The 27,606-nt window shown below is 50.7% G+C and overlaps 1 protein-coding gene across 7 annotated transcripts; it reads right to left on the bottom strand.

The window, feature by feature from the left end:
• Window positions 1-301: 301 nt before the first annotated feature.
• LOC102694990 (TLE family member 3, transcriptional corepressor) lies at window positions 302-27,606 on the bottom strand. Of its 7 annotated transcripts, none has more exons than XM_015343211.2 (21): window positions 26,917-27,606; window positions 26,223-26,434; window positions 25,551-25,651; window positions 24,757-24,820; window positions 23,422-23,466; window positions 16,893-16,955; window positions 16,368-16,472; window positions 11,180-11,384; window positions 10,639-10,655; window positions 8,382-8,504; window positions 8,157-8,207; window positions 7,420-7,572; window positions 6,893-7,010; window positions 6,285-6,454; window positions 6,004-6,080; window positions 5,159-5,408; window positions 4,362-4,609; window positions 3,973-4,120; window positions 3,621-3,771; window positions 2,847-2,923; window positions 302-2,516 (listed from the first exon to the last, which is right to left on the bottom strand). In XM_015343211.2, exons 2-21 carry the CDS (start codon window positions 26,244-26,246, stop codon window positions 2,409-2,411), a joined length of 2,298 nt encoding a protein of 765 aa, XP_015198697.1. In that variant the 5' UTR covers window positions 26,247-26,434; window positions 26,917-27,606; the 3' UTR covers window positions 302-2,408. The 7 variants fall into 7 exon arrangements, with proteins under 7 accessions (XP_015198697.1, XP_015198699.1, XP_015198696.1 ...); XM_015343213.2 differs by having other exon boundaries at window positions 16,398-16,472; XM_015343210.2 differs by having other exon boundaries at window positions 6,878-7,010; window positions 11,180-11,381; window positions 26,917-27,605.

The following is a 27,606-nucleotide window of genomic DNA, read 5'->3' as shown; positions in this document are numbered from 1 at the left end:
TTACTAAAAAATTACAGGGCTTAACTGTATCACTCTTACTCATGTCTTGCATTTAAGTGCCATTTCAGTACTGCTGGCTCATAACGGGAGACGGGCAAGGGAAGTCGGCAACAGTATGAGGATTTCAAGCATGGGTCAACAAGGGTTCAGACAGCAAGCACCGTTTTCAGAAATATGTCAGCTCTGCAACCCTTCTCTGGCATCCAAAATGGGGCCGGACAAGCACCCCTGAAACCAAACACCTCATAAACTACACTTCCCTAACCTGCTATGAGCCAGTTCAAAGAAGTAAAAACAAAAGTTTTTTTTGTACAAAAACAGTTTATTGAATTATTAACAACTGTACATTATCTTCAGTGATGACAAAGTTTGCTACATACTTTGGTGTGAGTTTGAGACAGTAAGTTGCTGACACTTTGAACCCAACTCCCTAGCTCCTTAGACTGAAGGGGAGGAAGGAGGTTGCTGTGGGGGTGAGGTGGCTGGGGAATCAGGGCTGCAGGATTTCGCCTTTCGGGAAACGTTCAACTTTTGCACTTCTGTCACCCATCACACTTCACGGGCCGAAGCAATTTCAGGACTGGTGGGGTCCAACACTAAAGTCCAGAACCGGACAAAATGTATATAAAAGGCTTCATGGATCTGAAATTTCCATATTAAAAAAAGTGACAATAATAAAGCAAAAAATAAAAAGCTCTTAAGTTGAGTCTATGGATGGACACTAAGGTTTCACAGGGCTCCATACAGCAATGGAGGTACTGCACTGCCTCAGAAAAGGGGAATCATTCACTACTCTGAGTGTGGGCCACAGCAACCTAAGTCACCTGAAGGCAGACAAGACGGGACCAGCTCAGATCTGAGCTACTGACTGTTTAACCACCAACTCAAAAGAAAAAAAAAAGATTTGTCACTTTAATACCTGAATCCCCTGAAGACATGAAAAACTGCTCAAGAAACAGGTTTACGATGGCCGTGCCAGGACAGTGGTTGCACTTGGTTGCACACTCGAAATGCAGCATGGTTCCTACTGGCGCCCCACATCGCACTGGGGGATCCTCAGTGCATCGCCTTTTCAACATTCTAGGCTCTTCCGAGGCGTGGCAGGAGAAACGGCCATAACCGAAACCGCGGAGCGTAGCTCACAAGGAAGATCCTTAGCCCATCCCTCAAAACCATATGAAGGAGCAACTCAAGCCAGGCCAGCACTGCAGTAGGATAAACGCTGGCTGCAAAACCGCACGACCCTACTGCATATACAGGCTACACTACGGCAGATCCCTGCGAGCTCTTCGGGAAACACCCACAGGCTAATTACACCAGACTAACACCAGGAATCCAGACCGATCCCAGAAAAGAACACCGTCACCCTTCAGATCAGTAGGTTCTTGCTCATTCCAGAGGGAGAGACGATTGAATTCCACCAAGAGCCTGGGCTCTGCCTTCTTGTAAATCGCCGGTAAAATCAAGAAACGGGGCCAAGGGCGAACAGTCACGTGACCCCAATTTTACAATGTTTGTGAAGCTGCAAGGTTCTTGCTCCACGGCACCCTTGCAGCCGCCTGCCCCTCCCCCCCCACGCCAAGGCCGGTCCTTCAGCAAGCTTCTTCCTCGAGGCCGAGCAGAGCTCAGGTCAGCCCACACAGCAGCCGCACAAACAGGGTCCCTTGGCAAGAGCTTCAGCCGCACACATCCATAATAACCAGGAGGACATCCGGAAACCATCGTTTTCCTCTTTTTTAAAAAATGTTTTAAAAATCTGCATATTCTCCAGTTCAATAAATTCCACAAAAATTAGAATAAACCCACTTGCTTTCAATGAGATTTAGCCTGAAATGCATTAAAAAAAAAATTAAAAAAGAAGAATGCTACCTTCCATCCCCAGTGACAACGGACGAGAGAAAACCCATCACAAGTGTACCGAGACACGCAAATATATATATATAAAAGTGTCTTTAATACTCCATTATTTACACTTTTCACAAAAGACGTCCAAGGAGCACAGGAGCGTGGCTGGAAAAAAAAAAACACAAAAATCGAAGCGCTGCTTCAGGTTGCGTTACAGAATGTCCTCAAGAGTAAAAAAAGATGATCTTCCACAATCCCAGGGAAAAGAAAAAAACACAAACAAAAAGACTATTCTCTGCTACGGTGCCTCAGGAGCTCCTGGCAGTCTGGAAGAGGCCGATGGCTGCTGCTGCTCACCCCTGGCGTGTCTCGTGTCCTTGGTGGTGCTCGGGCAGATGGACTCGGTGCCACAGCCAGCGGGGGTCCGAGCCGAGCTGCAGTGCCACCCCGCCCCACCCCGAGTCTGCAACAACTCCCCCCTCGGTCAGTGTAGGGAGGAGGCAGGGGGGTTCGAGTAGCTCCCCTAGGTAATGGATACCCAGGTCCTTGGCAATTTCCACCAGCTAGTAGATCACTTCGTACACTGTGGCCTTCTTGTCGCCCGAGCCTGTGACGATGTACTTATCATCTGCCGAAATGTCACAGCTCAAAACCGAGGAGGATTCCTTGGACTGCACCGAGAGGGGGGGGGAGGGAGAAGAGAAAATGAGTTTGCATTTCTGCGGTTCAAAGATCTTACTGTCCTCACACGTGTTCAGAAGTCACACGCGTGAGGCTGCACAGAGGGTGTGTGAGCCGAGTCTGGCTGCGGGAAGACGGTTTTAAGGTCCAACATCCCCTGGAGTGTGATCATTGCATCCTCCGAAACAAGATGATTAACCGGGCATTAAGGCACAAATAAATGGCTGCGAATGATGTTTCTAGTATCCGTATTTATAAAAAAAATGAATCGGTGCATATTCTAGCTCCCCTGCTGACGGCACAGTATTGATCCCACATACCTGGAATATGCTGGCTCCATAGGGAGTTCTCCAGGCATTCAGTAGATTGTCTTTCCCAGTGCTCACAAACCATTTACCTTTAATCAAGAAAACAAAATACACTTAGAATATTTTATTAGAGCACAATCAAGGCTGTCCCGAAGAATCTGGTTGTCTGTCGTACTCTTTCCATACTGCAGTGTGTTGGGAACACGCTTTTGGTGCTCCAGAGCATCTGCAGCCCTCTGACCCTTGTACATTAACTTCCAATTCTGCAGATCTCAGCCCTGGAGCTGGAGGGCTGTGGACTATGTCCTCTGGTTTGTGCTCCAAAAGTCTTTGTTTCCAGCTGGGGTCTTTTTCAAAGTTGACTTTCAGCTCTTAAAAAGCTGAATGAGATCAGTAATTGGCATGAGCGAGTTTCAGAGCACCTCTTATCCAGGTGTACTAGCTGAAATAAAACCAATTGGACTCAACCGGAAAGAAAAGCACTTCATCAATTGATCGCCTATTAAGAAGAGCTGTTTAGCAAGAAATAAGGGAGCATATTTTAAATCAGCCACCTTAAAAGAGCCTGCAGGAAGTTCTTTGGGCTGAAGTTGGACATCATAGCTCAATCAGTGCAAAACAGAAGTCTAAACCAGCCATCCCATCAGTTACAGGCACCGATCAGCACTGGGGATGAGGGCCCAGCTGGAACACTAAGCAGCTGACACGGGGGTACTCCAGGGCAGGCACCGAAAACCACCCTCCAGAGCGGTAACCATCAAGAGTCTGGAGCGATGGGGCACTTACCGCAGTACGCAAACTTGAGAGACAGCACACAGCTCTCGTGCAGGTGCAGCTGGTACTTGTCGGGCTTTGTGTGGTGCAGGACCTCCACATTGCTGCTCTCCATGCCCACAGCTAGCCACTCCCCAGTAGGACAGTACCCCAGAGAGAAGATCTGCAATGCACGATCAGCACATAACAGTGTAGTTAAGAAACATTAGCAAGAGCTATAAAGAACATGTATGACGTCATCACATTGTAATATCAGAGCTATGTGATGTCATCACATACAGTATATGTATGGACACACAAAGGGGTGGTCCCACCGCCCTTCACACTACTACAGCAGAGACACGGGGAGTGGCCCCCCACACACCTGCGAGGTGAAGTCGTGCTGCTGGAGCTGTCGCCCCTCCCGCAGGTCCCACGAGCGCACCGTGTTGTCCAGCCCACCGGTCCACAGCTTGGTGCCGTCGTGAGAGATATCAATGCAGCTCGCGCCGTCCGTGTGCCCCTGGAACTGCCTGCAGACACAGGAGGGGCTCTCGGTTAAAGGGGCAGGCCCAGCAAGACACCCAACACCTTCACCTAAGAAATGGGCAGACAACTTCCACAGCCTTTTCTTACACTTCACATTGCACAGACCGGAGATTTCTCTTTTCAGCTCGCTAGGGCTCGTTTCTTTAAAAGCTCATCAGACTTCTTCTCTCCCTCGAAAAGGCACTGAAAACCCAGGGCACAGACCGAGGGGCGAGTGCTCCTCACCTGACCAGGGTCTGGTTGTGCAGGTCCCACACCGCAATGTTGCCGTCGCTGCAGCAGGAGAAGCAGACTTTGGCATCGGGGCTGATGGCCAGCGCGTAGCAGGCCGGGGCCGAGGAGGTCAGCTCGGCCTTGATCCGGGGCGTCTGGGAGGCAAGGTCCCAGATGGTCAAAGTGCTGGCCTCGCCCCCGACGATCAGCGTGCGGCCGTCCGGCAGGAGCTTGCAGGAGCGGATGTAGTTATCCCTGTTCTGGGAGGCAGAAAGGCCAGGAGAGTGTGAGAGCGATGTCCTCGCTGTGCGCGACAGGAGGAGAGAGAGAAAGAGAGAGAGAGAGCAGAAATCCCTGCTCCGTCTACAGGGGAGAGACCAAGCTGGATGCTTTCCACGACCATGACGTGTCCTCCTTTAATGGGATCAATAGTGCCAGGCTCTTAAACGAATTAAACGGCTGTGTTACGTCGATATCAAGGCTAATTTTAAAGCAATTAAAATCATAGCGCTTTCTCTCCCCATGGGCAGAGCTTTTTTTTTTTAACAAAAAAAAATCAGCCTGGTCATCTCGCAAGTTAATATAGAGAACCTAGGGATAGAGGTTTCATTTCTAAACTAAAACGCTAAAGGGAAGCCACTGTGCGCCAGATAATGCTACAAAATCCCCCGAGCGGTTCACGTTGGCGTCTTTGATCTCCTACCAATACGAGACTCAATTTACCGCCAAGTTTTACACTGAACACTGAAAGGAGCTCCGTGGCCGGACTGGTCTGCGACGCCCTCCTACCCCCCAGGAGCGCCACTCACCAGGCAGTCCAGCTGCGACACCGGGCTCTTGCTGCCCGGCTGGCTGATGTCCCAGATCTTGACGCAGCCCTTGCCGCCGGTGTAGACGTGGCGCGTGGGGTTGCTGATGGTGACGGCGCACACCACCTCGCCGTGGCTCAGCGTGTTGATCTGCCGGGCGTGGCGCGGGATGCCGGGGCCGATCAGGGCGTCGGGCGGGAAGGGCACCGGCTGCATCTGCCCGTCCGCGCTGACGTGGAAGGAGTAGGCCCTGCGGGGAGAGCAGGGGCGCTTCAGCTCGGAGCCAAACCAGGCCCCTCGGGGGGGTTTTTAAAAGGCTGGGTTGATCCATTCAGAATTACAAACACAACAAAAGCGCTACAAGTGGGCCGGCCGATTCCCTTTCTTCGTTATTTCAACAGGGAGCAACACACAACACCTGACCGTGCAGCAAAAAAACAGGTCATTTAGTCAAGACACTGCTTCTAGAAAGATCCACAGCTCAGCTGTACTCGGCCTCTATCACTACACTGCCAGCTTGGGACCTGTTGTCAATAACAAGGCTCAGATGATGCCAGGTTTCTTGTTCCTTGTCTAAGCATGTTTCTCCCCACCTTTTCTTGTCTATTATTTTTACCGAAACCCCATAACGTACATGGCGAGACCCCAGAGGCGGTGTCTGCAGTACGGTTTGTTCTGCAGGGCACTTTCAGGGTTTCCTCGCCTGTGGGTTCGGGGTACAATTAAATAAAACGTTTAAAAAAAAAGAATCGGCAGGTAGTTTGGCAAAAAAAAAAAAACGGGACCAAAATCTATACCTTCCAAATTAGGAAAACAAAGTGGGAAGACGAACTGCGCCGACTTACGGTTTGCCGCCCGAGATGGAGGTGAGGCTAGCAGGGAGGCCCGGGGCTCTCATGTGGGGGTGAGGATCAAACCCGGCCTACGAAACAGGACAGGAAACCGGTCACTGTCAGCTCACCCCTCCACAGAGCGGCGAGCTTCCAGGGCAGAGAGAGCAATTCCGGGGTGGAAAAACAAAACCGCGTTTGACTATACGACGAACGACGAGCGCGTGGGGAAAAGACTTCCCGAAGGTTTCCGCGAACCAAGACGTCCAGGGAGGAAGAGCGGCGCGCCCGCTCACCATGGGAGAGCGCCCGTACGCCGCCGCCGCCGCGCTCATCTGGGGGGAGATGTGCAGGCCCGCGTAGACCCCCGGGCTGGTGAGGGAGCCGTTCATCTCGTGGTGTCCCATCATGGCGAAAGGCGCGGCATAGGACCCCGAGATGGAGAGGGGAGTCCGCAGGGCGGGGCCTACGGGGCGAGAGAGAGAGAGAGAGAGGGGGTGAACCCCGAGTGTGCTTCACAGCCGACCGCTCCTCACACAGACGCGTCTTACGGCACAGTGGCCTGCAACAGAGGGCCTGAATCCCCATCGCCGAGATCCCCATCCAAGAGACGGGCGAGGTCTTCGAAACGGCAACGCAGGGCACGAGGAAACTAAACACGTCTAACGCAGTGGAATGAAAACCCAGACCTTTGGGATAATCAGGGAGAGGAGCTCAATGGGAACATTCGAAAGCTTCTCCTGGGTCAAGGCGTGGACACTTACAGCCAGCTGCTATCGTACATCTGAATAACGTGAGCCCTTTTCACATCTCTTCCCTGACAAGCCCCCCCCCCCCAGTCTGAGGCAGGGCACGGTGCAGCACGGCGGGTACAGAGTAATGTTAGTACCTAGGCCCTCCATACCGGGGGGCTTGCCCAGGATGGGCCGCAGCCCGGGGGTGGTACTCGTGCCAGGGGTGGGGGCGTCATTCCGCGGCGTCGGCGTGTTCGATTTCAGGCCGGGGGTGGAGGACTTGTCGTTCTGCACGGAAGGAGAGAGAACAAAATGAAAAATCATCATCTCGGCGGCGGCGGCAGCCGCAGAGGATAAATCCAAAGTGACAGTCCGGCTGCGAGCGCAGCATAATCCAATCTAACTCTGACAGCCTGTTATTGCTGCAAAGCTACAGGGCCGCTATTAAAAAGGAGATGCCCCAAGACTAGAGTGGGAGAACCTCGGGCTTTTTATAGCTTCCCCCTTTCCCATTATAACTCTGTTCCAGACTGAATGCACGGACTGGCTATGCAAACTTGCATACTACCCCACAAAACCCGACTAATCTCATTAGAGAAGAAAACCGCAAAGGTTTCGAAGGGGTAGATCGGATCGGAACCCAAAGTAGATCGGATCGGCAAGATCCTGCCGAACCCCGTTCCGGGGCGGCACTCACGTGAACGAGCTCCTTGGTTTTGGAGGAGGGGGTGCTGCTGGAGGAGGCCACAGAGGCAGGGCTGTTGGGGGCGTCTTTCTTCAGCGCCCGCGATTTATCCAGACCGTTCTCGGGGGGCGAGTGTGCCGGGCTGACGCGGGGTGTAGCGGGGTCCTGCACCAAGGCAGAGAGGACAGCACTTGAACTCAGACGCACACACCCTCTCTCGCGGCGCACACCCAGACGGAGCGAGCTCCCATCTTTCCACAGTAGCCCGACGCATATTTCAAAGGCAGCACTAAAACAGACTGACGGGCAAAAATGAACTCTTAAATCTAGGGATCTGTAATATTAACGACGGCAGTTTAGTGCAGCCACGTTTTTTTTTTAATTTCCTCATTATGAGCATGCAATCAAACACCAAACCTGAACTCTGACCACGACTTTCAGCTTGCACAGTTATGAACAGATGCACGGGACTTCTTCCGAAAGTCCTTCAAAAAGAAACTTCAATTCTCTAAAGTGCTGTCTCAGTTCATCTTAAGGATTTGCAGCCGAAAGGGAAAACGTGTGCTATTATTGCAAGATTAAATTCCCCATTTTTTCCCCAGCATAAAGTGCAGCCTCTGGCAGTTCATGTCAAGTATAAAACCCTTTAAAGAAGCTCGCAGACTCTTGTCTACCTCTACAAAGAATAATCTCCTTAAAACTGGTTCTGTACATGAGCTAAAGACACCGTACAAGCCAGCTGGTCTCACCTCATTGGACACATCGACCACCAGGTCATCACTCTTGTCTCCATCGCTGTCCTGTTCAGAGAGAAACAGACAGTGAGGCCAGATGACAGGCACAGCAAATTGGCTGCCATTCACAGAGCAAGGAAAACCAGGACTTTCGCCTGTACTGATCTCCTCAATGAAGACCGCAACACAGAGCAAGCACTGGAGCCCACAAAGAGTGGGAGAATCATCAAAAATACGTACATATCTGCTCATGTTGTCTTTCTCCTCGACTTTGCGTTTCTTGGTGTCGATGCCGTAGTCAGAGGAGCCGCGATGCTTCTCGCTGGCTGCTCGCAGGCTATCGGACGGCGACACGGAGTTATTCTGCAATCACAAGGGGAAAAAAATAAAGATTAAATCAGCCACCTGCCAGATCCATCAAAATACAGTGCCTTTAAACAAATGGCCCTTAAGGCCTACAAATCAATTCTGGTCACTTAAAACGGGTTAAAAATCCGGTTGTCTTTTTTTAAATGAGATGTCCTGCATATGTCCGTTTGAGACTCTGCCAGAATGTTTGGAATAAACCTGCAGAGCAAACACCTTTTGTAGGAGCAGCGGAGATCACAGCACCAGGACGGTAAAACGAAAAGGGCCCGACCAGGCAACGAGGCTGCCAGACAACACCCTGGCCAGCTCCCCTGCACACCTCTGGGTGCATTCACTAAAGGGCTGTCTCGGGCTCATGATGAACGGGGCGGACAGGCCAATGGATCCAGAATCCCAGGGTGGCCTACTCAAAGCAGCAGAGCATAACAGCCACAAAGCTCATCCGCCGACTGACTCGACTGGCTACCTAGCAGGGCCCGTCTCGAGATAACGCCCACATCCCCACCCTCACAGGAACACTAATTATGCCCTCAGGAGTAGTGCCGACGTTCGGATGCAGTGCCGTAGTGTACGAGCTTATATGCAAAGAAGCTAAGCCGTAAGCGTCTGAAATGGAAGATAAGCTGACTGCGCAGAAGAAGGTTCCCTGCAAAGACGCCGTAGCAAAAAAAAACAACAAACATTTCCATCACAGAGGTAAACTAACCACCGCCGAGAATAATGACTCAACTGGAAAGGGGGAGGAGTTTCTTCTCTGCAGTCTCGCTGCCCCTGCCTCTACAAAAACACGACCCCTCCCCTCGGTGTGGAGGTGCGCTCCAGCACCCAGCTGAGCGGCAAGCCTTCCTCTTTAGCCCGTGAGGCAGGCCGAGCAAGCAGCGCGGAGTCAGGCAACTGATTGAGGGCACGGGACCAGCCACCTTCGGAATATTTACTGCCGCCGATCGGTCTTCCGTGGAAAGATGACAACAACAAAAAAGATCCACGAGCAAAATCCGGCAAGCGAGGAGGGCCATTCATACTCTGCGAGCCGCCCAGGCCGCCCGCTCTCGCCTGGACAGGGAACACCGAGTACTGCCAGGGCCGACGATCAATACTGAGCAGAGCCGGCGCTCCCTGGAGCTCGACGGCTATTTTTGTGGTTGTTTAAAAAAAAAGAAGGATTCGAAGAGCTGGGAGAAAGGATGTGACTGGGCAGCGTCCAGAGAGCCAGCGGAAGGGCTCTCTAGGCAGCGTGCTGCTTTCTTGGACAGATTACAAAGACATTCAAGTCGTCGAGCCTCTTTAGTGAAGTCCTAAATATGTTCATGAATGTTGCCATTGTCACGGAGTCTGTAGCACACCGCCTTTTTTTTTACCATTAGAACAAACCGAAATGAAGTGCCCGGTCGTTTTTTTTGGCCTTGGGTTGCGGCCTGTCCTCTCTCTCTCAGGGCCAAGCGTCTGGTTAATGGCCTGACCTTTATGGGCCTGCTTCAACACGACCCGATAACCAAAGTCACCGCCGGCGCGATCAGATGACCCCGCAGGACAACGAGCCCACTCTGACAGGAGAGCAGAATGGCAGCGCCGCTAATCACCGGAGGAGTTTAATTTCTTCAGCCATGACTGCCCCCATTCACGAGGCGCATTCAATTGAAACACAATCTTACAGCTCCGGCGCAATCCATCACGAAGGTTTAAGCCCATCTAATAAACGGCTTACAAGGCCAAGGGGATGAACAGAAGGAAACAATTCCGTATTTGTATTCATAAATATTTACTGGAAGCAGCGAGAGAGGGAGGGCGGGAGGGAGGAATAAATCCCTCCAAAAGGGGAGTTGAAAGTCTTTTTTAATTGTGATGAAATTATAGAACTGCTAATCCCCATCCTATGATTTTCTACCTGGATTAGATAGCACCAGCCTTCTATTTTGCAATCCCTTTGTTCCCACTTTTATCATTTTAAACAGCTTACAGAATAAAATAATTCTGCTTTGAAGCACGTACTGACAGACGCTTCCCAAAAGAAGATACAAAAAATTCAATTTTTTACATATATATTCACACAACATGACCAAACGCCCCCCTTCCACCCACACACACACCTTATGCCGTTAGGATGTAATGTCATGAAATTGAAACTCACCGTGCTGGATTCTCGCTCTTTTACCAAGGGAAGCGCAAGAGGAGAGTGAAAAGATGATTGGCCAAGAAAGGGAGGGGGGGAAAAAAAAGGAAAGAAAGAGAAATTAGTATACGCATGAAAGGTAAACCGATTTTCCAGCTCTAGCCATGAAAGCAGCCCCAGTTATGAAACAAGCTGATGAAACTTCTGTTACGCGAGGACAATGCTCGACGATTTCCTGCTCAACACCAGGTGACACGGGCGAGTTGATCAAATCCAGTCTGATCTTGACTGACCCGGGCTGTTTCAATCACTTTTATCACCTTATTGCCCACAGCAGGGATCTTGTGATTCTCTTTATAACACCAGTACGACTGGCAGCCTCCGATGTCTAGACTATCAACACCTGATTGGCTGACACCGGCCTAGCTGCAGTATGCAGACACACCCAACACTACCGGATCGCCAGCCTTCACTAGTGATGCACTAGCCACCCACTATAACACTATATAGGAGGTGCTCCTGGCCCCCAGCCCCCAGCGCGGCGCCGTCAGCTCCTCACCTCTGTGCTCCAGGTCGTGGTGGTTCTTCTCGTCCTTCACCGGCAGGTGGGCCTGACTCCCCAGCGCCCCCAGGGCCAGCAGGCCGGAGCCCGAGCCCGTCACCGGAGGGATGCCGGGGGGCTGCAGCCCTGAGGGGTGGGGGGGGAGCTGGACCGGGGGTCCATGAGCCGCGTGGGAGAGGTGCTGGGCCTGGAGCTGCTGCTGCTGTGGACAAACATACCGCAAGTGGGTCGGCAGAAATAACCAAGAGGCGCCAGGCGAGGCCGATCCAGACCAGGCAGACCACCTCCCCCCACCCCCTGGTTCCGGACGGTTCAGTGGAGGGACGGGCCGTCGTTAACGTATTTTCCCCCACCCGGGCCAAGCGAGGTTATCAAGTCCCACTGCGAGACTAAATCTCAACATCTGAGGACAGAAGACACTCCGGCATCCATCAAAAAATAAGAAAAAGAAAGAAGCTCAACCAACTTGATTAAGAGCAATCTAACCTTTTAAATACCAATATGTTGTGCATCCTGAGCACCAACCAACGAGCTTCTAAGCTGGCAACAGCTTAGAAGTGTACTTCATGTCGGTAAAGTACAAAAAAAAAAAAGACAAACGTCAGGCAGTTGCAGATGTTTCACTATTATTTTTTAAATGAGCTCTGCTCACTGTGCGTCTATTTTAATTAAAACAGTACAGCAGAAACGCAGAGCAGGATCCTGGGTCTGTTTCAGGAGATGACAGATGCCTGCTTTCTGTTAAACCCTTGGCTTGACAATGCCTGCTCTTTAAATACAGGGGGGGGAAACCCTGGAAGATGCTATTTTTATGCAGTTTCACAAAACCGTAGCAAAGCTGTCCACAAAACCAAACTTTTAGCACCCAAGACGCCAAACCAGCAGCTGTTGGGATCTGAACAAGCAGCCATTCCAACAGGCAGAAGCGGAGCCCAGCCCTTCCAGACTGACATCAATATTTCAGCATTTAAAAAGACTTTGGAAATGGATGGGAGTTAAAAGGCACTCAGCATGTAAACAAGCACTTTATAGGAAGGTTAAATAATACTTAACATAACCCCCAATAAGGACCTCGGCTATTTATTACCATCCTTGAGCACGTTCAATTATTCAACTGCTATTGCGGCATGTGTGCTCACTCCAGTCCAATATTTTGCTTTACTTAGCATTGTTTTTGCACTAAACATACCAGCGGAAAATTATTTCATGCTTGAAAGCTCAAGCCTCAGCTCCTACTCGGGAGGCGTGGCCCCCAGACTGAAGGCGGAGGGAGAGTGAGGGGGTAGATCCGATTCTTGAGCAGACACACTTGATCCGCTGAACACTCTCGCATCACAGAGACGCTTGTTAGGAAATGGTCTAGAGAAGGGATTTTTTTTTTTTTCCCGCTCGTCTCCGCTCCGGTTCAGGGAGAATATCTAAAACTACAGGATGGGGGCTCCCTTGAGGCTCAATCGGCAAAGGTGCTCACCCCAAGGGCCTGTCGGTTCTCTGCAACACAGCAACCTGCTCGACCTCCCAGGTGTGTGTAGACGTACAGGGCTTTAGAAGAGGCACGCTGTGCCGCCTGCGGCGTGACCACTGGCTCAAAGTGGGCGTGTCAGAGGAACCTGCCTACACTTCCACTTCCTCATTCCCCCGTGTGCGGTCACAGGGTTCGCGGCCGTCGGCCGAAATGAAAAAAGCAAAAGCTCTGATGGTGGCTCTGAATCAGGCGAGTATATAATGAACACATAAGTGGCTCTAAATTCGAAACTGGAAAAGTCCACAGTATGTACTAACAGATCGACGTTTTTCGCATATGAAGAACGTTTTGCATCTTTACCCTGAGCGGTCTCCTTATAACAGATAGACAAACTCGGCAACGTGTGGAGCACAGGTTAAATAATTCTTGTACAGCACACTCAAATTACACGTTAGACGAATGGACACAAACAAGAACCTCCCAAAATACTCCCAGCCAGATCAGATACCAATCTGGGTATGATGGCGTCAGGACAGGGGGCTTATTGGTATGGGGATGGCAATCAAGAACCAAGAAACTACAGGCAGCAAACCCGTTGCAGAAGGGAAATCCCCATTCAATCTAAACAACCTTCCAAAACCTGGGGTCTTCATATTTCTTTTTTTTTTTTAAATCCGTGATCAAGACTACAGCATTTTTTGCAACGAAAAAATAATGCAATGAACAAATTAACCAAGTGAGTTTTCACATCAAGTTTCAGCCACACACAATACATGCTTCGAACCGCATGGAAGGTCATTTTTCCCCCAAAAAAACGTGGTCTTTCACCAGAGCCCAAATTACCGTGACAATCCATGAACGTTCGATCATCAACAATCATCAAATGAAAGCACATTAGATGAAGCATGGAAATGTTGGCAAAAATCACTGTTCACAAACTGTAAAATGCAGAGGAGGAAGGTTCATTTGACACTGAACTTTTCTCAGTGGAAATCTGCAGGGGCTGTCCCATCTCAACTATACCACCAACACACTTCTTTTGAGTTGCAAAGAAGAGGAAAAAATATTGTAATCCAGAGCATGGTGATGCAACCCGCACATTATGCCTTTCTAAAAGCTGCAGTTCCAGAACTCCGGAAAATCACATGCTTTCAGCATGGAGCTCCAAAAAAAGAAGTCAGTAAGCACAACAATGGTTTCTTGCTGTTCTAAAGACATTCCAGCATAATTTGCTCTGGAAATTCTCCTGTCGAGCTGGATGGCTCTCTCTTCCAGCCTGGCCGAGGAAACGCCCCCTGAAAACCAAGTGCGCCATCAGGACAGGGCCTTTCTCCAACTTGAAACCCACAGAGGGAGCTGTAATGGTAGAAGCAGCAGAAGACCAATTCCGACATGTCCTAGATGCATGCCGTGAAGGGCTCCTGGGACCCCAGCTTTGGGGATTGCAATGCGCTCATCTCAGCAGCTGGCTTGTCTTACTCTTTCTGCAAACTGCTGGGCGAGAGCTCATCTACTTCGCCCTTTCAAATATTCATGACAGTTTTGGCACGTTTACCAAGGCTGAACAGAATGAACAATGCCCGCTTTCTAAAAATAAAGTTGTCTTTCCTCTTCCTAACAAGTCTAACACTGGGACTCCCAATCAGGATTTTAACCCAGCCTGGAACCCTAGGGTTAAGAAATGATTGTGGTGGACTATAAAAAAAAGAGAAGCAAGATGACAATCTATTCAGGTTTAATAACACTTCACACACCACAGAACATGTGGGGGAGACAATCCTGTCTGACAATATGTTAATAAAATATTCAACGCCAAAGGAGATGAGACGGAAAAGAGCCTTCAGTCAGGATCCACTTTTAAAACATCTGTTTTGCAATCAATACGTCAGGGAAACATTTTCCAGACCTATTTCAGTCATATTTCATTGCAGGCAGATTATTTTAATATCGCCTCTTTCTAGATGCTGGATCAGAGCCTACATTTTCTTCCCGAAATACAGATTTGATTCTACCCATCCACTGCATAAACTCCAACCTTCCAGCCAACTTCCTCTGCACAACAAAACAAGCGAACCCGTGCCGATCCATCTGGGTACCTCTAAACCCGATAACACTGTGACAGCGTTGCAGGGAATTTGCAAATCTTGCATCAAAGTCGGGCTCGCACAGTAATATCCTCTAGGGAAAAAAGCAACATCTATTAGGTGCATGCAAATTACGATATGGAAATACAAATTTGAAAAGCAAATACACCTGGCTTAAAAAAAGTCATGCACTGCATTAACTTGAACTGGTAAACAAAAGATACTCCGTTTGCTACCATAATGAAGATTTATAGACCTTGGGGCTTCACTTCACTGATGAAAAGGTGCCGCTGGGATTATCGGAAAAACCGGTACGCTGCCTTAAAATGGTTAACAGTTGCCGATTCCATCTCTGTCCACGTACCACGTACAGCCTCGCTCCTCTCTCCTCGCGCTGAACCCGAACGCGAGCCGACCGGCCCCTCTCTGGGCAGACACTGACCTCCCGCCATCGCCCTCCCACAGAGCGCAGCAGCACCCGCGGACTGCCGGGGTGCTCCAGCGATCGGGGGCCAGGCGTGCCGACAGGGGGAGAGCAGGAACACCAGCCCCCCCGACAGCCCCCTTCAGCCAGATTTGAGGAAGCAATTACCTTGAAAATGGGGTGGGGTACTGTCCTTCACTCATTTGCCTTAATTGAATTCCAATATCTAGCTCCCAGCTGCCCCAGCCCGACTCCCAAGTCTCCCAATGACCGCTTTCAAGAAAGGCTCCTCAAAACGGAATCAGGCTCTTTTCTTTTGTAGTCTTATTTAGGAAAAAAGATAGCCAATTTGATCAGGCAAAAGAATTGATCATTTCATCCCTCTGCAGGCTATAAATTCCATTGTTTTATGCAAGTCCCCATCTACAAATGAACTAGGGCGGATTACAAAAAACTGCGGAAGGATAGAACGAGTTTGGTTTTACGCATACTTTTTTGTCTCCTCACTGAGTATACTGAGGGTGCAGCCAAGAGAGAGCACATGGACACTGGCTTTTAATTCTCTAAGCTATGTGGGTCAACAGTAACGGACACACCGAACTCCACACGGTAATCCAATTAAAGCAATCCTTTCTGCACGTTATCAGTCCGAGCATCCAATCTGACGATTATTCTTTCTAGAATAAACACCTCGCCCGCCCTAGGCCAAAATTCAAACAAGGGACAGCCACTGCAGATTTCTCACCCCTCAGCCCTTACACACGGGATGGCAGAACATATGAATGGTCACGTTAAAACACAAGACGAAAAAGGCGATCTCCTCGAGAATCAAAAATTAAAACCGCACATTAGCACATCAGGAATTAAAAAAACAACAACAACAAAACCATTCATGACAGAGCCAAATCTGCACACAGAGGAGAAAGCCGAGCAGAGGACAGAGTGAATCGTGCTTAGTGGGCACATGCGCCATGCTGATGGGGCAAAATCTCCTCGCAGCAGTGAGGGAGACGTCTCCACACCTTCCCACACCTGAGGGGCAGGGCTGATGACAAGGAGTGTGTGTGTGTGTGGCACTGATTGAGGGAGGCACGATGCCTGCAGGTCCGAGCTGCAGGAGTAGGAGCTGTTCTCCGGACAGCCCTCTCCCCTTGGCCGTGCGCAGATTTGCCCCTGGCGGTGGTAAATGAAGGAATAAGAGGGTATACACACGGTGAGAGGCAGATTGGGAAGTCCACGTACCCCGATGATGGCATTCAGCTCGGTCATTGTCACTTGCTTGGCACGCTCAACAGCCTGCGCAACCTGCTGTTGGTGCTGCAAGGGGAGAGGAGACAGAAGTGAGTGAGGGACAGACAGGCGAGACGCGGGCACTGGTTTCACACACTGCAGCGAGAGCGCCGCTGGGCACCCCACAATTCCCCCCTGCCTAAAATGCACCAAATAAGAGGTCCCTTTAAGATAGGGGAGAAGACAAGTCCCCCCAATATTCTGTTTTTGATAACCTAAATCTCAAGGGTCTCTTAATTAACGAGCTACGGTAGGCAACACTGCCCTCCTCTCTGTGCACACCGACTGTTTGCCGTTTTCACACCTTGGTGGAACCTAAGACACCTGTAAGATCAGGTCAATCCTTTGTTCCTAAACATGTAGGCATCGGCACAAATTCACGTAAAAACGCCAACTCCAAAATGAAGTCTGGGGGGGAAAAACATTCACGCTGCTTCTGAAACTCACCTCTTGTGACAGAAAAGGCATGATCTGAGCTAGGATTGCATTAAGCCGTTTAGCAATCTCAGTCTGGAAAAGAAGGGAGAGAAAATGAGGATGAATATCAAGACCACTTCATACAACCTCTTTAAGAGGGGGGAAAAAGGCTGATTACCATGTGCAATTTAGCTTTATGAAGTTTAGAAAAAAAGCAAACATCTCAAAATACCAAATATGAAGAGAATGTATTCAGGAAGAATGGGGAGCGAAAGCCTGAGCTGCCCCTTAATTTCTTTCATTTCCAGGTAAGAGCTCATTAATCCCGGGAAGGTCTTACAAAACCTCTGCTTACGCCGAGCATTCGCTAAAACATGGTGACAACTATCGCGTTTGGTAGCACAGAAATGAAACGACGAGGGGAAAATGAATCAAATCGGAGCATGAAAATCCGAATGGATATTGACAAAGCAAACAAAAGTCTTAACTATGCATCTGCCCCCACAGGGACACCAATCTCCCCATGAGATACTCTGAATAGACCCCCCCTCCACCACCCCGCTCTTTCACAAGCATTCCACGATGCAGAACCAGAGACCCATGAAATATTTAAACCCTTTAAATGAGCTCCATTGATGCCCCGTCTTTGTGTAATCGCCAGGGATCTGCTCTCCCTGCGTGACCTCTGACTCCCTAGAATAACGCCCGAGAGCTACTGAACATGCGCCCTGCCTGCCTGCATTCACAGAGCAAGGGCCCCGCTCACAGAGAACAACGGCCCCCAGGTAATGTCATCTTGGACCGGCAGCAGGTGTAAACCAGCTCCACGGGCAGGCCTGAAGTCAGTCAGCTTGTTTCCCACTGCCCGACGCGCATGCAGACAGACAAAAGTGCAGTTCCCCTGCCACAGCCCAGCATACCCCTCCTTAGATTGGAGTGCACCTCCTGTAACACTCCCACTCCCTCCCGTCTAGCCCCGAGGTCCAGAGCCACAGCCCCCCTCCCCTTCCTGCCCCGACTGGCTCCAATCTCCATTTCCTTGGCCCCGGCTCCGGGTTGCCACAGCAACGCCAGCAGCCCCTATCTCCCTGCGATCATTATGTAAATTGCTCCCTCAGCTTGACCGTAACAGGCTGTAAAATCATATTACGTGCACAGAGGCAGGTCATTAAATTGAATTTTCGGGCTGTCGATCAGATCAGCTCCGCAAATTAATGGTGGATAAAAGGGGTCTGGGGGAGGGGGCGGATGGGGGGGGTCGAGTAGACAAGAGGGCTCCAGCAACACCCCACCCGCCCACCCCTGCTCCCAGGGCGGCAGGTTTTTCACATAACAAGCAGTCCTCCTCAGCACCATTTTTTCCTGAATCAACAGTTACTACAACTGTGTGAAAAGCCTTGCAGGACCTTACCAGAAGGCCATAGGATTCCGCTGCCTTTAATAGGTGAACAGGGCCGCAACAGGACATTACGGGCATCTGACCCACAGTACCCCTTCTTAAAGCCCAGCTGGAGCTCGCCTGCCTCCTCCTCCTCCGCAGAAGATCCAGGTGATGACTTACACACAGCACCCAGACCTTCACTGCTTCACACACCATCAGGAACAGCAGCTCCCAAGAGCTCGGCAACAGACAGCCCGTGTTGATGGCTGCCTGCGGTCCAGATTGTACCTTTGGTTCCAACAAGAGAACTTGGATGGCAACTCGTGTAAAAGCACCAATTAATTCAGTGCGATTCACCAATCTTGAGCCCACACCCCATCCCAGTGCTAGCGGGACTCTCCGATGAATATGTAATCGGACCATCAGAGACACTTCAGCTACCAGGGAGAGAAGCATGTCAATACAGCACGAGCACAGCTACCCCCCATACGAAACCCTTCGTCAACAGCGCACGCTACAAGAAAGAGAACGAGCACCTGCACTGGAGAAGCGGCAGGGAGGCGAGAACAGCCCACGTTCAAGAGCAAACGCGAAGCCTGGAACACAACCGCAGTAGCAGACATGTCCAGCACGTACAAGGAAACCGCGACGATGACAGCTGCTGTAGAGAAAGAAAGCGGCCCAGATTGCTGGCCGATACGATACTGAGGATGGCAGAAGATCAGATCCTTTCAGGCCCGTGTCTCGGTGGCCAGTCCACTTCACCGCCACCGCCTAACACCAGTCGGTACCACAAAGGCGAGCTGCACAACTCTGACGGAAGACGCACCGCTTTAGCAAATCCAGAATTTGTGAAGATGCCCGGAATGCGCTCCTCTGGGTCCTTTAGTATTCTACAGCAACGCTTGGTGCCAGTACAAGTCATTAGAGAGTGAATCAACATTTGCTTAAATGAGGGATCAGCTCGATTTGGTTGATTTTGTGGGGGGGGGCACTGTGATCAGCGTTTGCCATTTTAGACAATTGGTACGAAGCTAAAAGAAAAAAAAAACACAATGAACTGAAAAAAAAGATAAGCAAAAAGATAAAAAGGCCCAGTTTCCATTGTGTGGTGCAGCAGGCTTTTAGCACCGGATAAAAATAGGATATTGTCACTTTAAGCCAATGAAAGCAGAGCCCTTGAGCAGCGAGCTCTGCGCTCTGGTACACAATTACAGGTACTCGGAGCTGTCTAGCACTGCTTCAAGAGCGCTCTCAGGCCGGCCTGTCAATGGCATGTTGAAAGCTATTTGCCCTGTTGCTATCGGCATTAGCAAAGTGGAGCGAGACACTGATGAGTATTAAATTTGCAGGAAAACAACTGGTGATTGTAGCCGTGCGTGCTGTGGAGCTCCAGGCCACCAACAGCACTAATCACCAGAGACGCAGGCTGAGGAGGCAGGCAGGCTAGGGACGCCGGTGTCCCCCGAGAGACTGGAGCACCCCCCGTCCCCGACCCACACACGCAGGGGCTGGGCTCTGGACACAGGCCAGATACCAGGGCTCCCAAGGAGCCTGGCCGCAGACCCGAGTGCAAACCGTGAAGCAGGGCAGAGCAATGAGCAGAGCGTTTCATAAATCAAAGTTGTTGTTTTTTTCCCCCCACATCAAAGTTTTCATAAAAGGCCCCACCGAGAACTACAGAAACTTCCGGGTACCACAACAGAAAACTGACATGAATGCTATGGTAAAAGCAACTCGAACTACTTAAAGCTCACATGAGGACAAGACACGCGGACATTAACCAACAGTGCACTGGGCACTGAAAATTGAAGGATCTTCTTTATAAGGAACCAACTGGCCAGCTGAGGCACAGGGAAAAAAAGAAATAATGCCGGACATCACTGTCAGATCAAGAAGCGAGTGACCCAAAAAGGAAAGGCCAAATTTCAGACCTTCTGTGTTCTGCAGCTCTGCTCAGGATCTTTACAGTCGCCACGCAGACCCATCTCGATCCATTCAACACAAAACCATAGCCGGTACTTCAGTCTGGGTATTCCGAGTCTAAATTTACTTCAGCAGGGATCTGCCCACAGCAGAATGATGGCCTTGCTCTTAATCAGCTGGGCCCTAATATAAAGTGTTTGTTCTACACATTTTCAGTTACATCTCCTGTGTTATTTTAAGCCCGGCCGATGCCGGCATTAAAGGCATTACTCACCCCTCTGTGCACACAGCCGTGCCTGAGAGCTGAGTCAACAGGAGTAACACCAGACGCCCAAGACCCAGTGGTGTGCACAGCACAAAATTGAGACTATGACCCTTCAAAGGTTCTTCTACACAGTAACTTTAATTATCCCTGTGGTGATCCCAGAGACAAGCCTTCCACAATGGACAACCGTGGAAATTTACATCGGCAAGGCAGCGACGAACACTCACCTATCGGAAAGCCAACCAAAGTTAGTTACTTCTTTGGAAAAAGACTCATGGTCTCAGCAGTTATTTCCCTGTGGCGAAATTAATTAACCAACTGCATTCGCACTGCAGTCCCAAAGCTCCAAGGCGATGCTCCATGTACATATGGAAGATCCACTTCATCCACAACTGCAACACCTACCCGGGTGACATGCAGTCAGGTGAAGAGTGGGGACATGATTCACAACAGAACCGAGTGGGAGCTTGAGGGTATCCCGGGATGGGTGTAGCCTGGGCAGCCAGGATAACAGCCATACTCTTACAAACAGATCCACGGGATCTTCAATGACCGAGTGCCTGCCGTCATCATACTGGGGCAGTGGTTTGAACTCTCTGGCGCAAACAGGGTGTGCCACCAGCACCACTTACAGCACAGAGGTCTCCCACCCCAGCAGCGATCAGGCCCAGTCCTGGTCTCCAAAGTCAGAACTGATCAGGCTGCGGTGATACTGGTAAGGTCCGACCACATTGACTAGAGCCCCAAAACACCACAGGGCAGTTCAATCCCACACAATATTTCAGCTTGAGACCTCATTCTCGTACCGGAGATCAAGGACCTAGCTCCTTCCTGTCCCGAAGAATAAGGAGAGGAAGTTATTTGTTAGTCGGCTCATCAAGTTGCCAACAACGGCAAGAATTTCATTCAGTTACGTCTTGAAAGAAATCAGGGTATCGGCTTCAACAATTCCAGATCGCCGCGAACCCAGAGAGATCACGGGCTACAGCCCCACCTCCTGACTAGACTTCTCCATTATAGTTATTCCTTCAAGATCGAGTCAAGTTTGCTTTGGCTTCCAGACAAGTCAGCCATCATCACCTTGGTAAACAAGTCCTAGAAACCAGCATAAATTATTCATCTGAACAGGCAGAGCGAAGAAAGAGCAGGGAGCTCGGCACAGAGCCCGCAGACGGGGCTTCCCTTAATCAACTCGGATCTCCGCGAGCGAGCTCAGGTACCAACAGGTCGAGGAAACCAAATAGCAGTCCCGGAAAGGCACTCCTCCTGCCTTCGCCAGGCCCCACCTGCTCGCCGGTCTCCACTCGCGTCTCCCCCTGCTCCTCTACAAGAATTCCAGCAAACGCAGCATAATGAGCTGCAACAATTAAAACTGCTGATTGACACCGGGCTACTGCAATTACTTCCCCAATTCCCACATAATAAGAAGCCTGTCAAAACAAATCACCCAAAGCTGCAATAATCAGCCAGCCTCCAGAATCTAGGCTGCTTCCCTCTGCCTCACTTCACGAGACGTGAAACCTGTACTGTTCACGTACATAAAGAGACCTACCCCTCAAAGCGATCCTCGAACTTCAGTAGAATTAAGATTTCATTTGCAGCTGGCCAAGGCCAGCCTATGAACCCTCCTCCCCGACCCCCTCCCCGCACGAGAGAGCCCGTCTGTGCGTCTACTCCGGGCAGATGTAATCATAAGCGCTCCGATTTGGAAGGAAAAGGGCCTCCGCATGAATAATTCAAGCCGCTGCAGTCTGGTCAGCCGAGGCTATTGATAAACAAAAGGCAGCCGCTAAGAACAGGTCGGCTAATTAACCTGTTTACCCCAGACCGTCCCACCTGCCCCAGAAATAACTCCTTTTCTCTCTCTCTCCCCCAGCCACTGGCGGATTCGCTCCTGCTCAATGTTGCCGAGCATCTGGTGCCGTGCCCGGCATCCGGCTCCGTGCCACTGACGCCAACACGGCCTGTCCCCGGTCTCCCGCTCCTCCCCGCCGCGGTTCATCCCCCTGCAGAGCCGGGACTAATCCAATACTGCCGTTGGGAGGCTCCACCGGAGACCCCCAGACTCTCCCCGCGTGTCCCCTCAGAATGCAGTGCCGTGGCGCATTAAATCACACGACCCGATATTGTCTGCGTAACCGACAGCTCGTTACAAATAAGCCAGACAGCACCAACCGTACATACTCTCCAAAAACCCACAGGCCGGCGCCCTCATGCCCCTGTGAGCAGCTACAGACATTAAATGTTGGGGTCTGGCGCGGTACTTCAGTTGGAGATTTAATCCCGAATCCCGCTCGAACCCTGCAACGCCACTCTCTCGGTATAACGGTCAGAAGCTTCAGCCGCGATGCCCGCATGGCGTCGGGGGGCAGGCTCCAAAGTCTAGCGCCACGCCAGTTACTTCATCTTTACCGAAGCTCACCAGTTTCAGCAGCCGGAATCGGCTCTTAATCACCGCAGACTTTCTTCCCTTCCGCGATGGCATCACATGCTCTCCCCTCCTAATCTTATCAGCGCGGCCCCATCGCATTCCAGCCGCGCGCCGGAAGACTTCAGGGCTGTCAGACCTACACGGCCGTGGCAGGAAGTAGGAGGAGGACTCCTATCTGTGTCGAGTCCCATGATGCTGGGCTCCCTGTGTAAACAAGCCTGCACAGTGCCCCCACTGTCTCCCGCACCCACTTGGCCAAACAGGATCCGCAGCAGATCCCAGACACAGATGTGGTGGGACACCCCCCCCCCCACCCCTTTTGTCACGTCCTCTCCCACAATGCAGCGCACACACCCACACTGCCTTCCTCTCACACACATTCGGCCCGATTTACTGCCGCACGCTTCACACGATGCCTTCTTAAAGCTCTGTAAATGATTGAAGGCGCCTAACCCAGAAATATTACAGCGCAATTCCATAGTCCGCCAGAGATGCAAATGAAATACCCCCCTCCGAAAAGGGCAGCACGCTGGCGCTGTGGTTGCAGGGTACATACCTGTTTGTGCATTTCAATATTCAGCCCGTAAGACATCTCGTAGTACTGGAACACAAAAGAAAGAAAAAAATCCAATGAACATCTCAGAAACAACTGCATTACTCACCCTTTCATATCCTGAAGCCATGAGGCAAGAACAACCCCTCTCCCACAAGACTGACCAATAATCCTGTTTTCTGCATAGGTTGTTAATTAATGACACCCACTTGTCAGATCACAAAAAAGTCGCTAAATGGAGAAATATTAAGTAGCAGAAAAATCCATCACCTAGCAGCCTGTGACTACTCAGCAGGAGAGCACAAAAAACTGGACAGGCAAATTAGCGATTAGCTCCTGAAATCTCTGGCTGGTCAGAGGGTGTATCCCTTTCGTCCACCGGAGCTATTTAAAGAAACCTCCACGGAGGTACGTCAGGACACTGCAGGAGAGCTGGTGTGCACTGGCTTGCCATCCTTTTATGAGGTCAGTGCATCCTGAGTCAAACGGCTTGTTAGAGAAGGACTTTCAAACACCATCATGTCACAAATCATAGATCAGAGCAACGGAACTCTGTAACCTGCAGCCTGACACCATCAGCAGAGGAACAGAGGGTGAGTAATAGAACTGTTTACTCAAGCTTCATAGGAGTTTTTTTTTCCTGTGGGGAAAAAAAAAAGCACTTTCATAGTGGCTGAAGTTAAGCCATGCACCCCACTGTAATAGGGATCTCAGACGAGCCTAAATCACCCAGCCATGCTCCGATACCTCTTTGTATTTCCTCTTCATCTCAGCTGAGGTCAGAAGATACGATGGCAGCTGCGGGCACTCGTCTGTCCCACCCAGGGAACCTTGATCATTTTAATTCACGAGCTTGGCCGTGATCACGAAAACCCCCCCACTTGTTTGTTTATCGGAAGGAACAATGCCGTGCATTACAGATGAAAAAAAAATGGGAAGCACCCCAACAGCACATTTTAGCACCCCTCTCCTTGAGTAGTGGTGGAAATCGACACCCATCACAAATAGCGTACAACTCTTCAGAAATTAATTCCAGGCCCTGCCCATATCCTCACTGACCATGCAATGGCCAGCTATTGTCTGCTATAGGCCTGGATGTAAAGCTGGTTATATTGGCCACTGTAGACACTAACCCCCTCATCTCGTAATACCAAGCACAGCCGCCCCAGGTCAGGATGGGGTTTTGGAGCCGCCCCCGTAGCCAGAGGCCTCATCTCTTCGCGTGCTGCTGGGTGATTTCACAAGCCCTTACACCAGCCCTTAGATGGAAATCTTAAAACAAACCCCTCGACTTGCACGCCTCACCACCACGCTCCGGAATGAGAAAAGTCGGCTCACCATGACATAGTGGCGCTGCATCTCCGTCTTCTCGTTGGCCAGTTTGTCATACTCCACCTTAAGACTGAAAAGAGGAAACAAGGTGCCCGTTTTCAGTCTTCACTCTCTCCCCCAAAACAGTCTGCTCAACACGCCCCTCCCGCGCCGCTGTCACAACACCAGAGCCCCTGAAAAACCGGCTTTCCACGCCCGGAAATTCGCCGCCGGGACGACAAGACCCCCTCTCTCTGGGGAGAATTTGGAGTGGCTGTACGGGAACATCAGTCACTTTGCAAACAGGCGCTTTCGCCTTATTAAAACAAAAAAAAATCACTTTCATTTCCAACCAAGTCGTAGCATTTCAGCGCTGTGCAGCGGTGCAGACATTGTCCACGAAAATTCACATTTCAGCGCTGAAAGGTCTGAGACCGACATGTGCAGCCATACTCTTACCCACCCCCCAGAATCCCTTCCTGAGCAACATATTACAAACTACCCGAGCGCCTGACATCACCGTGGCACTCGTACTCAAAACGAGAATTGCAAGGTTGGACTTTTATCTCCGCTTTAGTGAAATAAAGAAGTCACATGCGCCGCTAATCACAGCCATGGACTACCACTACTGGGATTTTATCCGCAACTCCATCAACAACCCAGATCGGATTGTTTTAAATAAGCACCCGCATCTCTAAACTGGGATTTTTATTACCGGTGGACGCAGTCCTGCATCTCGGTCCATTTTAGGATTTATGAAAACAAGACATCCCCCACCACCGCACACCCACCCCGAATCTTCCTACGGCTGTGATGATTACCTGTGATACTGAGCTTGTAGGAACTGAAACTCGTCTTTAATCCTGTCGCAGGATTCCGCCACTGTGAATTTGAACCCGGGCTGCCCAGGCTGGTGAGGCGCCTGAAAAAAATATGATTAAGATAAGAAGGAGAAAACGGAATCGCACTTTTTATCGCACCCAAAAGTGTTGGGGGGGGGGGGGGGAGGGGGGTGCTCGCGTCTCGCTCGCCGCAGCCCGCAGGACAATCCAGCTCGAGCCGCCCGCGGGCTGACAGAGCTGCTCCCAGGCGGCTCGCGCGATCCCTTCCTGCTGCCGCCCGCTAAAGAGCGCGTCCACCCAGCGCTAAAGTGCACCTGGTGGGAACAAAGCACGAACCCATACCACAAATGGCAAAGAAAAACACACACACACACCATTGTGGGCAACTGCAACGTCTGAGGACAGCGAAAATTAAATTCGAAACGTGTCCTGTTCGCGTTTTGTCGTGAGTGATCACCTGCACGGCACATTTTCTGCTTGCCCTAAATACCGGTGTCCCCAAAAGGGTGCAGAGTCATTACAGAAGGGGTGAAACAGAATTGCATGCAAATCGGAGCGGAACGCGATTCTCAAATAACAGGGTACAACTACTGCTCCGTGTGTGTGGGGGGGGGGGTACGTGTAGCTAGTTTTGGCCAGGAATCCACTTACCGGGTGTCGGCCCTGCGGATACATCTTCGGTGTACCCCTTTTCGAAGGGGAAGTCCAGGAAATATCTTCGTTTCTTTAATTAATCCCCAGCGGACAAAGCGAGTAGTCCCGAGCGCGCAGGTCTGCGAACTCCGGAGCCCAACTCCTCGCAGGGATCGGGGGCGCTAACACTCCCAGCGCCAGCCCCGGCTCATCCGCTCCCCAACAAGCGCCTTAAAACACGCATCGACCACAAAACGGACAAAAAAAAAAACAAACAGGAATGATATATGAACAAGTTTCGCCCAATTAGAAAGAGAGCCACGCAGCTCCGAGGCAGTCGGAGCGGAATAATTGCATCGCACAGAAACGGTCCGTTGACATCTGTTGGGAAAAGCTGAATCAAATCCAGGTTTTTTTTTTCCTCCGTAATGGTAATTATAACGGCGATAAGGATTAATTTTCAGAAAGATTTGGGGATCTTCGTATTTTCCAGCCTGGAATGGAAATCGTCGATTTCACGCGTTAAGAAGACACAGTTTGTTCTCTCCGCCAGACATATTTTAAAATGCTAAGGTTTATTTTTGTAGGAGACATTAACCTTCTCTACGGTACCGTGCGCCCCGTGGCTTGATCAACAGCGGCAGAATCACACACACAAAGCGCACACGGAGCATAAACCGAACTGGACCTCCGCGTTTCCGCCAGCCTTTACCTTTTGTCTTCAGCTACGGGGGGTGTGGGGGAAAAGGGAGCTTGCCCGTTCCTTAGCAAGTCTTCAAAACCCTCCGAGATTCACACAAACGCAAAGACGAAGAGCTCGCCCGAGACGAACCGTTGAACAGCACATCATCTCCCCGCGGAGGGTCTGCCGTGGAGCACCCAGGAGCGACCTCGGGCGATGCCGGGCGACTCGAGATGCCTCTATCCAAGTATCCAAGCCCAGGGTTTAAAAAAACAAGCCTTTCAGACTTTGGTCCGTAAACACACGCAGCATTTGAGCCTCGGCTAGCTCGTGGCGAGTCCAGTACGTCCACTCGAACCTCCCAGTGCCACCGAAAGCTCGCGTTCGGGTTAGACTGGGGTTAAATGTCGTTTTTCTTTCGGAAAAAAAAGTTTTGACGCTGTTATTCACCAACCTTCTGCTCTCCAGTTTTCCTCCAGCGCGCTCACACACACACTGCCTGGCTCACTGTACCACACACAGACAGAGCACTGACACGAGGGGGCTGCTCAACAGCCGCGAGAGCGCCTCTCGCGGCCCAATCAGGTGAGCAGTAGGAGTTTGCCCCCCCTCTGGCCAATCGCAGAGCGCTGTCCCCACGTGGGGACATGGCGCTCTCGGAAAGATGATTGGACGGGGTGTTCGTGATGTCACCTTCCGCCATTTTGGAGCTAAACTGCA

This window comes from Lepisosteus oculatus, chromosome 5 (assembly GCF_040954835.1).
Source record: "Lepisosteus oculatus isolate fLepOcu1 chromosome 5, fLepOcu1.hap2, whole genome shotgun sequence".
NCBI lineage: Eukaryota > Metazoa > Chordata > Actinopteri > Semionotiformes > Lepisosteidae > Lepisosteus > Lepisosteus oculatus.
This window is presented reverse-complemented; position numbering and strand designations above follow the sequence as displayed.

Bases quoted from the DNA above. Each gene is read 5' to 3' on its own strand.
- LOC102694990 (XM_006628755.3), bottom strand. From the start codon at position 26,246: ATGTATCCGCAGGGCCGACACCCG. The intron at 23,467-24,756 runs GTGAGCCGACTT...TTTGTGTTCCAG, and splicing joins TGCAGCGCCACTATGTCATG to TACTACGAGATGTCTTACGG. The intron at 7,011-7,419 runs GTGAGTGCCGCC...CCTTCCGTGCAG, and splicing joins AAACCAAGGAGCTCGTTCAC to AACGACAAGTCCTCCACCCC.